Consider the following 12650-nt stretch of genomic DNA (forward strand, 5'->3'; position numbering starts at 1 on the left):
GTGGTTAAAGTATTGAATAGGCTTAGGGTGTTATTCTTTTAATGTTATTTCGTTTTTATTTTAATTCCGTAAGTCTGATAATGAAATGATTAAATTAAGGAGTGTAGGGTTCTACATTGTGTAAGGGCATTAAAGAAAGATTGTGTTAGTGGTATTTTACCTTCTAGTTCAATGGTTGAATGAGTTTAGTGAGGTCTAAGATATAAAATTAAGTGGTTAAAGCATTTTATAGGATGGTTTAGCCGTTTAGGATATTATTTCGTTATTTTATTTTAATTTTTTTAAGTTAGATGATATCTCTTGTATAGTTGTAATTTATTGCGAACAGTTATTTAATGGGCTAAATAACATATTTGTTCTTTTATCTTATTATTTTATTTATTTTAGATTTTTATTTTTTTAAAAGTTTAATTTAATTATTTATTTTATTTTTTGTTCACTTTAATTCTTCATTTTTTTTAAATTATTTAGTCATTTATCTTTTTTTATTTGTTCTTTCACTTTATTTAAGATATTGATGTTGTTGATAATTTAAAATGAGCTTTTTTGATATAGTTTTCTCCTTTTTTTCCTCAATTTTATTTTTAACAAAAGAAGTACATTTTTAAATAATTAATGATGCCTATCTTAAATAAATTGATTGAATGATTAAATTAAATTAAAAAATATGAAATAAATCATTCAATTGAATTTCTTTAACAAATAAAAAATAAGATAAAAGATCAAATAATTCATTCAAACTATTCATATACAATCCAACCTATCTAAGAGCATAAAAAATAATTTGCAGTAGTACCGACAAATTCCAAAAACGGCTTTAACTCTCCAGAAAAAAATGGACATTATAAATATAGTGAAATTTCTATTTTTTATATACAAATATATTCAGCTAAATTCCAATAACTCTAAACCAATTAAGAACAATAAAATTATGTTTTTTTTTTATTGAAAAATATCAGTTATTAATTATTAATTTTTGAATTAATGATTTTTTTTCCTCTTTTCTCTTTTCATCATTAGACAAATCTTATAACTCCAATAAAACTATCAACTTAATTTTTTTTTATTGAGAAATACGTATTATAAAAACCTTGTAGATCTACCTTGCAGAATCTTTGCACTTCTATTTTTTGGATAAATGAAAATTTTATTGAAACCTCATACTATCACCTAAGTATAGCATAAGGCATGCCTAATAATAAGGTGGATATAAATTAACATAAGGCATAAGCAGCGTGCATGTGTCCCCCCAAATACAGAACGTAATTATTACAGTTGAGAGCCTGGAAAAGGCGAGTGGAATTTTTGTTGCTATTATTTGCCATTTGTAATTTAACTCATTTTCCCTTGCCAGTCCTTTCATATACAAAAATAAGAGGAAATTTAGGGAATTTGATTTTAAATAATCTTTTCTGTATCAATTTTTTTTCATTTTGAATCTTAGTTTAAGTGAGTTAAGTATCAGGACTTATCAGAATGAAGTCAGACCTCAAGGCTTAAAGAACATTAATACAAATTATTCACTAATAAAATTCTCATCCCCAACTAGACCTACCTTTATTTGATTTCTGTATTGAATTTTCAAGTAGTTGGAATTAAGACAACCAGAGGTCAGCGCGCGTGAATAATATTTTTCTTTTCTAAACATATATAACGTTATTCATCTCTAATTTGCAATTTCCTGATGCACAATTTATCCATCCTTCTTGGTGGTGCACAAACAGACTGATAGAATGGGCACAGCCAGGCCCAAAACAAATAAAAAATAAGTGGTTAAATTGTAGGATAGGTTTATGATATTATTCTCTTAATGCTATTTAGTTTTTATTTTAATTCCCTAAGTTAGATAATGACATATTTATGCTTGTCATTCATTAAACAAAAGACTCACGTTTTTAGTCTTTCAAATTAGGATGCTATATTTTTTAGGGCTTAATTATATAATTTGTCCTTTAATTATAATTAAAAGTTTATTTAATTCTCTTTTGATCATTAAAAAATTTATTCAAATCCTCTAATTATTAAAAATGCTACAATTACACTATAAAAAAAGTAATTTTCGAATTGGAGATACTAAAAAATGTAAAATTAAATAACAATCTTATGTAACGAAAGAACATACTTGTTAGTTATGATAATTAATGAGAATTTTCTTCTATGATCTTATATCTATAAGATGTGTAAAATCAGTTGTTTCATGATGCATGTGATTCACTATAATTGTTTGATGACAAGTTATGGTCTTGATCAATCTTTTTATATGATACATACCCATACTTTGTAGCTAATGAGAAAAAAATTAATGGGACTTAATAATTTCTCCTATTTAACATCCAAACACATTACATATATTGATTCCAAAAACAGCTTTAGCTCCCTAGAAAAAATGAACATTATAAATATAGTAAAATCTCATTTTTAAGCTTTCAAGATACAACCACACATTTTTCTAAGAATATATTCCGTTAAACTCCAATAACTCTAAACCAATTAAGAGCGATAAAACTGAATACGCAATGTTGGACCGAGAAATACGTATTTTAAAACCTTGTAGATCTAGCTAGCTAATTACAGAATCCTTATACTTTTATTATTTTTTGGATAAGTGAAAATTTTATTGAATTGAAAACTTATACGTACTATCACAGTATCATCACCTAATTAAGCACATATAAGGCATATGCCTAATTAATAAGGTGATATAAATAAACGTTAACATCCATTACCAACAAGGCATAAGCAGCTAGCGTGCATGTATACGCAAAAAACAGAACATAAAGGCGGCAACCCTTACCATAAACATGCATAATAATAATCCTTACACACTTGTATATCAATATATAGTACTATAATAACTGCAACACACATGCATTCTCCTCCTCCAATAATATATATTAATTAATTCATATATATATATATATATATCAAATGAAAAAGATGGAGACCCAGTTGGGTGAGAAGGTGATGCTGCATGCATATCTTAAGGGTAACCGTCGACCTCAATTGTTCGCTCAGGCTGTACCCAGCGTCCATCTGAGCTCCTCTTCAAGCCCTTGTTTTCATCTTGCCACCAGTTTGGTGGAACCAAGTAACTTTCTTTCAGGAAATCACCTCCCTTGTTCACCAGAGCATGATCCCTATCACTCGCTAGCATGAATTCCCCCCGCTCTCCATGGTATCTGCATGCATGAGGTGTAGGTGTAGCCAAGCCAAAAATTAATTAATTTCATGCCTAATTAGTAATTGAAAACTCCACTAATATATATATATATATATATATATATTATTAGCTACGTTACGTATTAAATTATAGGTTATGAATTAAAAAAAAATTTAAATATGTTTTTTACTTCTATAAGTTTATATTTTATTTTTTCAATTTTAGTCCCTTTAAGGTATTTTATTTTTATTTTTTGTCTCTATACATTTATATTTTTTTAATTTTGATCTTTATAAGCACAAACTTAAAGAAACTATAAATAAAAAAATTAAAATCTTAAATGGATTAAAATTGAAAAATCACAAACTTACAAAGACTAAAAATATACACACAAAAAAAAACTTACAGGGATCAAAATTGAAAAAATATCAACTTATAACTTGCAAGGACTAAAATAAAAATATAAATTTATAAGGACCAAAAATAAAAAATATTAACTTACAAGAACCAAAAGCATATTTAAGTCATTAAAAAAGTAAATACATTCTCTTTGTTATAATAACTAGAGAAGAAGATTAACATACATTAATTAATAAGGTAGAAAATAATTAAGTAGAAAGAGAGAGATGATGAGTCCAATAGTTTTAATGATAATTTTGAAAAAATAATAATAATTACTATCAAATTTAATATTATTAACTAAATTAATAAATTTTCTTGAATAATGTGAATTTGTTAAAATAATCTTATATTCAGTGACAAATGTAGTGAGCATCTTCAATAGAAGATATCATTTTGAGATGTTATCTACTTTGTGATGAACCTATAATATGATATGACTTTCAAGATCTCTTCTATTTTTAACTTCAATAATAAATCTCATCTTGAGATTTTAAACTACTTGTTGTATGTCCTACCAGAATAGATCAATTTTATGGAGAGGGAGAGAGTATAAAATCATCTTTTGTTCCTAAATGGGTTTAGATTTTGACATTTCTTCTACAACAATGGGATTTTTATGTGAAAATGAAACATCATACTCTAATAATAAATCTTAACAAAATCAGGATTTAAGATTGAGATCTTCTTGCAAGATCATTTATTGGAGATACTCTTTAATACTTCTTGACTTACTTATAAACAAAAATAATTATTTTTACAAATTATGAAAGTTAGTTGAAACTATTTAATTTTATAAATTTGAAGTAAAAAATAAGATCATTTTTAAAATGTGTTTCATTGAAATTTTATATTAAGAATAAAATAAAGTTCTTATATAAAAAATAAAATTAAATGAAGAGAGTTTTAAGAATAATATTATTAAATATGATGAGATTAATTAAATATATTTATATTTAAGTTAAAAATATAAGGAGATTTTTTAGTTATACATGGGTTGAGAATGGAGTAACCAAGAAACAAATGAAACTAACCCGTCGAGCAAATGCAGAAGAACCTCCAAGTTATGGGCACAATTATTATCGGGTTTCAGAAACGGCGATTTGTTGTTGTCCAACTTGAGTTCCTCTCCAACATGGCAGTATGAAAAAGGAGGCAACCAAGGAGACAACCAGGGCACCCAATCATTCTCGTTGATCACCCTCAACACCTTTACCCCAAGCCTATTCAACCTGTTCTTGAAAGACTTGTTCCCAACCGCGGGACCAGAAAATGACATCACCGAAACTGGCACACCCCTGTCCAACCCCTTTTCGACAATATCATAAGCGCTCAAAATCGCCAAAGCACTCCCCAGACTATGCCCCGTCACCGTAATGCTCACTTCCTCCTCACTATACATGTCCATCAACCGCTTCACCTCCCTTAGAACGTGATCTCTCGCCGAGTGCTGGCAGTATTCTGATGTCTCATCTTTACCCGTGTACATATCTAAGAACCCATTGTCGACCTTAACCCCATCATCGTGGCACGGGATGCCCTTGGATGATACAGGTGTGAGGCTAGTCTTGAAGTCCTCCACCCACTCCAGGTGTGTGGCCGTCCCCCGCCATGCAATCACGATGTCTCTTCTCCCGAGGCGGCGACTCGTGGCGTCGTCCGAAACTGCCACATATCCGCCCCAGTTCACCTTGCTCCACGCCGTTGGCCACTTCGAGTGAATCAACCACTTTAGGAGGAAGTCGGTGTTGGCCGTGAGGTGGATGTAGCGCGTCACCTTGTACCCGTGGTGGGTCATGCCCAGGGAGGAGAAGAACTTCTCCTCCTCGAACCTGCACGAGAGTAGTGATAAACATACCCTAGTTTTAGATGGAAATACGAGATATAGAAAAAAATAATAAAAGTAAGAATAAGTTACTCGTGTTTTCCTGGATTTCAAGAAAATTATACATGTTTTTGTTTTTGTATTTAGAACTTACACAAACTTTTTAAATATTATATAAACATTTGATGATAACAAATTATTTATATTAATAATTTTGATTAAAAGATACTTTAATATATTTAGAGTATCCAAATCAAAACTTATTCATCAAATTATTTATATTAATAATTTTGATTAAAAGATACTTTAATATATTTCGAGTATCCAAATCAAAACTTATTATTTTACATTTTTTTTAATCAAGATTATCAACTCACTTTATTTATTTTTATCAAATACTTATACAACATTTAAAAAATTTGTGTAAATTTTAAAAATAAACAAAGAGTGTATAATTTTTTTAAACCTCAATAAAAATATATATAATTTTCTTAAATTTTATATTTTATGAGAGATATATGTAACTTATTATAACTCTTTACTTATGAAATCATAAACTCTATCATAGTCATATTTTTCTCTCCCCTTAGATATTGGATAACTTGTTAGATATCAATCAAATATTTTAAAAAAATCTAATTGATATGATAACAAATAGAGTAGTGATATATGAACTCCTAATTTTAACCACCTCATTTTTTTTTCATCTCTCTTTCCATCACACTATAAACTACTTTTTTTTTCTCTCTCTCTCACTAGAATACTATTGTGTGGGGTTATCAAACATTTGCCTAACAGATGAAGAAAAAATGAAATAGAAGAGACATAATATGTATGTTTAGCTTTGTTGAAATTGTTACAAATTTCTAGAATATTCTTAAATATAATATGTATGAATATGGTAGAATAATCTAGAACTATAGTGTATATGAATATGGTAGAACAATCTAGAACTATAATGTATATGAATATGGTAGAACAATCTAGAACTATAAGTGTATGTATAAGATAGAAGAATCTAAAACTATCATGATACTAATCTATCATGAAAACTCTAGAAAGACCTAAAGTAATGTAGAAACGTTTACCACCATTGAGAGGTTGGTGACTTGAGCCTATAAATAGGCAATTGGTATGTTGTAATTGATAAATCCAAGAAATCAATGATATAGCCTTCTTTCTAAAACAATTCTCTAAAACTATCAACTATCAACTATCATCTAATCAACTACCAACAGTGGCATCAGAGCTACGTTCGGTCATACATTGGGCGTAGTTATATTACCTACCTACCATTCCAAAATCCTCCCAACTACTTCAAAAATTTCCTTTGTACTATTAACCCACTCTAATAATATTTTTTCTAAGCTATGGATAACACTGTTCAATCGTCAACTATTTCTGTTCCTATCTTCAATGGTGAAAATTATGATTTCTGGCGTGTTAAAATGGAAACATATTTTTCATCTCAAGATTTATGGGACATAGTAGAAGAAGGCTTCACCATTCCCGCAGATACTTCAGCTCTTAATGCATCTCAAGAAAAAGAGTTGAAGAAAAATAAACAGAAAAATTCAAAGGCGTTGTTCACCTTGCAACAAGCGGTGACTGATCCAATTTTCCCAAGAATCATGGGAGCTAAGACTGCCAAAGAAGCGTGGAACACATTGCAGGAGGAGTTTCAAGGAAGTGTTAAGGTACGTGCCGTTAAACTTCAATCTCTAAGAAGAGATTTTGAACTATTGAAGATGAAGGAGTCCGAGACAGTTAAAGATTACTATTCTAAAGTTAAAGGAATAGTTAATCAAATGAGAGCTTTTGGGGAAGATATTCTTGACAAGAAAATTGTTGAGAAAATTCTAATTACTATGCCCCAAAAGTTTGACCCAATCGTGACAACGATTGAGGAAACCAAAGATCTGTCCACTCTATCAGAGACAAAACTTATGGGCTCTCTTGAAGCATATGAGCAAAGACTGTATAGGCATAAAGAAGATACAATTGAAAATGTCTTCCAGTCGAAGTTTAAATTTTAGCCCCAAAACAAAGAAAATGGAGGAAAGAAAAATTATGGAGAAACTTCTAGAAGAAGAGAAGGTTCTAGGAATTTCCTTAAGAACAAAACAGATAAAAATCCTCCATGCAATATATGCAAAAGGCAAGGCCACGCAGAGAAAAATTGTTGGTTTCGTAATATGCCACAATGCAACCATTGCAAGAAGTTCGGGCACGTAGAGAAAAATTGTCGCAACAAAAATAGGCATCAAGCTAATATCGCAGAGGAGCATGATCAAGAACAATGTATGTTCTACGCCACTCAAGACTCAATAAAAGAAAAGGGAGGAAACTGGTACTTGGATAGTGGATGTAGCAATCACATGGCCAAGGATGAGACTATTTTCAAAAGTATTGATGAGTCTGTCAAAGTCAAAGTTCGACTGGGAAATGGAAGTGTGGTTAAATCAAAAGGCAAAGGCACTGTCATGGTGGAGACAGATAAAGGTACGCGACTCATCCATGATGTCTTACTAGTTCCCAGCCTAAAAGAAAATCTTCTAAGCATTGGCCAAATGATGGAGAGAGGCTACACACTTCACTTTGAAGGAGGTGTATGCAAAATCTTAGACAACAAAAATAAAAGGTCTGAGATAGCCCAAGTAAAGATGAATAAGAGCAATAGAAGCTTCCCTCTAAATTTAAAATATGCAACAAACATTGCCATGAAGGTACAAGTTGATTATTCATGGCTATGGCATCGAAGATTTGGCCACTTCAACTCACATGCCTTGAAGTTGTTACATGAGAAGAACATGATGAGAGATCTTCCAAGCACAAAGGAGAACAATGAAGTGTGTGAAGGATATCTTCTTGGTAAGCAACACCGATTTCCTTTCTCAACAAGCGGAGCATGGAGAGCGAAAGATCTATTGGAGCTGATACATACAGACGTTTATGGACCAATGAGGACGCCATCACATGGGAACAATAGGTACTTCATACTCTTCATTGATGACTTCTCTAGAATGACATGGGTATATTTTCTAAAAGAAAAATCAGAAGTCTTTGGAGTATTCAAAGAGTTCAAGGCCCTTGTTGAAAATCAAAGTGGAAAATGGATAAAAGTACTAAGAAGTGATCGTGGCAAAGAGTACACCTCTCGCGAGTTTGAAAGATTTTGTGAGGATGAAGGCATTGAGCAATAACTTACAGTCGCATATTCTCCTCAACAAAATGGAGTGTTCGAGAGAAAGAATCGCACAGTTATGGAGATGGCTAGATCGATGCTCAAGGAGAAGGGACTACCTAACACATTCTGGGCTGAAGCAGTCTACACTGCTGTTTACATACTCAACAGATGTCCAACTAAGTCTGTAAAAGACAAGACTCCAATTGAAGCTTGGAACGGGAAGAAGCCATCAGCAAAGCACCTAAGGGTCTTTGGATCTATATGCTACATTCATATTCCAGACGTGAAGAGGCACAAGCTTGAAGACAAGATTATACGAGGTATCTTCCTTGGGTATAGCAATATCTCTAAGGGCTACCGTGTCTACAACTTGCAAACTAAGAAACTCGTCATCAGTCGAGATGTTGAAGTTGATGAATATGCTTCATAGAATTGGGATGAAGAAAAAGTGGAGAAGAACGTTCTTATACCCGCTCAACTACCTCAAGAAGAAGATGAGGAAGAAGACCCAGGTGAACCACTTCCACCTCCACCACAACAACAAGATCAAGAACTATCATCACCAGAGTCTACTCCAAGACGAGTAAGATCTTTGGTGGACATATATGAAACCTGTAACTTGGCCATACTTGAACTTGGAAGCTTTGAAGAAGCGTCAAAGCAGGAAGTATGGGTCAAGGCAATGGAAGAAGAGATACAGATGATCAAGAAAAGCAACACATGGGAGTTAGTAAATCATCCCCATGGAAAAGATATCATTGGGGTTAAGTGGGTCTATAAGACAAAGCTCAACCCTGATGGCACCATACAGAAACACAAAGCGAGGCTTGTAGCTAAGGGTTACTCACAGCAACCCGGAATTGACTACAATGAGACATTTGCACCAGTAGCTCGTCTTGATACCATAAGAGCTCTAATAGCTCTTGCGTCACAAAAAGGATGGAGTATCCATCAACTAGATGTCAAATTCGCCTTCCTTAACGGCGTACTTGAAGAAGAGATCTATGTGGAGCAGCCACAAGGATTCGTGTCTGAAGGCAAAGAAAACAAAGTGTTAAAACTAAGAAAAGCACTGTACGGTTTGAAGCAAACACCTCGAGCATGGTATAGCAGAATCGATCAATATTTCATGGATCGTGGATTCAGGAGGAGCAAGAGTGAGCCTACACTTTACATCAAGTCTCAAGGGCAGTACACTCTTTTACTCTCTCTATATGTAGATGATCTTATCTACACGGGAAACAATACTAAGATGATGATGGAGTTTAAAGAAGACATGATGAATACCTTTGAGATAACCGACCTTGGTTTGATGAGTTACTTCCTCGGCATAGAGGTAAGTCAGAGAAATAAAGGGATATTCATCTCGCAAAAGAAATACACAGAAGGCTTACTTAAAAAATTCAAGATGTATGGTTGCAAACCTGTTGCTACTCCACTCATAACAAATGAGAAACTACAGAAGAATGATGGAGCACCAGAAGCTGATGCATCCAAATACCGAAGTCTAATTGGAAGCCTCCTATATTTGACAGCTACACGGCCTGACATAATGTATGCTACAAGTCTTCTATCAAGATTCATGCAAAGCCCAAGTCAAATACACTTTGGAGCAGGAAAAAGAATTTTGAGGTATCTACAAGGAACAAAAGAGTTCGGTATATGGTATACTACCGAAACCAACTCATAATTACTTGGCTACACCGACAGTGATTGGGCAGGTTCGGCAGATGACATGAAGAGTACATCTGGCTATGCTTTCTCACTAGGATCGGGAATGTTCTCTTGGGCGTCGAAGAAGCAAGCTACAGTAGCACAATCAATAGCAGAAGCAGAGTACGTGGCAGCTGCTAAAGCAACGAGTCAAACTATATGGCTTCGTAGGATACTTGAAGACATGGGAGAAAAACAAGATAAGCCTACTAAAATCAACTGCGACAACAAATCAGCAATTGCAATGGCGAAGAATCCAGTTCATCACAACAGAACAAAACACATAGCAATCAAGTATCACTTTATCAGAGAAGCTAAAACAACTAAAGAGATCAAACTCGACTACTGCAAAACAGAAGATCAAATTGCAGACATATTCACGAAGGCTTTGTCGAGACCAAGATTTGAAGAATTACGAGCTATGCTCGAAGTCACAGAAATTTGCATCAAGGAGGAGTGTTGAAATTGCTACAAATTTCTAGAATATTCTTAAATATAATATGTATGAATATGGTAGAATAATCTAGAACTATAGTGTATATGAATATGGTAGAACAATCTAGAACTATAATGTATATGAATATGGTAGAACAATCTAGAACTATAAATGTATGTATAAGATAGAAGAATCTAGAACTATCATGATACTAATCTATCATGAAAACTCTAGAAAGACCTAAAGTAATGTAGAAACGTTCACCACCATTGAGAGGTTGGTGACTTGAGCCTATAAATAGGCAATTGGTATGTTGTAATTGATAAATCCAAGAAATCAATGATATAGCCTTCTTTCTAAAATAATTCTCTTAAACTATCATCTAATCAACTACCAACAAGCTTTATTGAACCTGCATGTGCCGCAGAACCTAGAGAATGGCTCGTAGTCGAAGGCGTCGTAGCAGGCCTGCGCCAGCTCGCCGTAGCGGATCACCTCCGACCTCAAAAGAGGGTCCATGGGGTCTAGAAGCCCTTCCCAGTTCTTCTCACCGTGGATTTGGCGCCACATTTCTGAGAGATCTTTCTGATGCAGCGTTGCATGTTCATGTTCATGTTCTTGTACTTCTATCATGAGGTCGTCGACCAGGGGTGAGTGGTTATCGCGTGTAACAACTTTTATTGACTTTTGGTTTCGCTTCAGAGGTGGTGATTTTGCTGTTAGGAAGTTGTGGAAGCTTAATCCTCCCAAGCTAGCTTCGTAGCTTATTTTGGAAGAGGGAATAATGAGCATGCTTGAGAATGAAGCAGCCATAATGTCGTCGATAGTATAACAATGTATTGGATATATTATAACTTAATTAAAAATGAAGTCTCGTAGGTATATATATATATATACTCCATAATAAAGACGACCTTACGTAATTGGTAGTTGCATGCAAGAAAATGGAGTATATAGCAAGCAAGCATAGCAATATTCATACATAACACGTGCACAAAAGAATAAAAGAAAAAAAGGTTGTGAAAAGATGTATACCATCCACCAAATTATGAGCAGAGACAGCATCAGCATGCCAGCTCCACCCCCAACGTGTCACAAAAAGGTGCATACCATCCACCAAATTAACGAGTGGGTTCTGGAAAACTATTAAATTTGAAGATGATGGATAAACAGCTTGATGGAAGGCCAAATTTTAAACTATAGCCAGGCACACATACTTTCAATGTAAATTAATGTGCATGCAAAATGGCTCAACGTGGCAAATATGTAATAAAATAGGAAAAGTATCGTCACATGTTCTCAGCTATGAAGTTGCATATTATATTGATTCCTAACTTCTTATGTATATTTTTGTCACATGTCTTCAGAGTTTCATTTTGTAGTAAGTAACCGTTAGAAATGGTATCGAGTACATTTCTGATCTGAAAAATTTATTCCCTTCGAAAATGTACTAATTTGATGATATTCAATGTCTTCAACATTATTTCTTGTAGATAGATTTTGATGAAGACATTACTTTAGGACTTTCACCTTTGCACCTCTGATCTTCTTAAAATACTCCTTCAAACCTCCAAAAAAAGTTAGACTTAACATTTTTTTACAAATTTATTTTTGATGTTCCTCGAAATCAGATTCTACCAAATTTACTTAATTAATGTCACCGACAGGTGTATGCTATCCATCACACGGGTGGAAGAATTAGAGTAATGTTACTCCATGGAACTATTAAATTTGAAGGTAATGGATAAACGGTTTGATGGAAGGCCAACTTTTAAACTATACAATGACTATGACAAGAAGATTACATTGCAATAGTTTGAAACAGATGGAGAGAACACAAAAGAACGCTTAACAAGATATCAATTAGCGTATTTTAATAAAAATCAATTATTTTTGTTTAACAATCAAAAGAACGCTTAACAAGAACTCA

At 33.1% G+C, this 12650-nt stretch overlaps 1 protein-coding gene across 1 annotated transcript; it reads right to left on the reverse strand.

Annotated features, from left to right (window-relative positions):
• Positions 1–2790: 2790 nt before the first annotated feature.
• LOC100778615 (phospholipase A1-Igamma1, chloroplastic) lies at positions 2791–11575 on the reverse strand. The gene is made up of 3 exons (XM_003518844.5): positions 11133–11575; positions 4594–5391; positions 2791–3179 (listed from the first exon to the last, which is right to left on the reverse strand). The coding sequence occupies exons 1-3, from the start codon at positions 11531–11533 to the stop codon at positions 2981–2983; spliced, it is 1398 nt and encodes a 465-aa protein (XP_003518892.1). The 5' UTR covers positions 11534–11575; the 3' UTR covers positions 2791–2980.
• Positions 11576–12650: the final 1075 nt, after the last annotated feature.

This window comes from Glycine max, chromosome 2 (assembly GCF_000004515.6).
Source record: "Glycine max cultivar Williams 82 chromosome 2, Glycine_max_v4.0, whole genome shotgun sequence".
NCBI classification, from domain to species: Eukaryota; Viridiplantae; Streptophyta; class Magnoliopsida; order Fabales; family Fabaceae; genus Glycine; species Glycine max.

What these genes read in the sequence shown, in the direction of transcription:
- LOC100778615 (XM_003518844.5), bottom strand. Translation starts at nt 11,533, where the DNA reads ATGGCTGCTTCATTCTCAAGCATGCTCATTATTCCCTCTTCCAAAATA. An exon ending in AGGTTCTGCGGCACATGCAG is followed by an intron (nt 5,392 to 11,132) that starts GTTCAATAAAGC and finishes ACTCTCGTGCAG; the next exon opens with GTTCGAGGAGGAGAAGTTCT. An exon ending in CTTCTGCATTTGCTCGACGG is followed by an intron (nt 3,180 to 4,593) that starts GTTAGTTTCATT and finishes TCATGCATGCAG; the next exon opens with ATACCATGGAGAGCGGGGGG.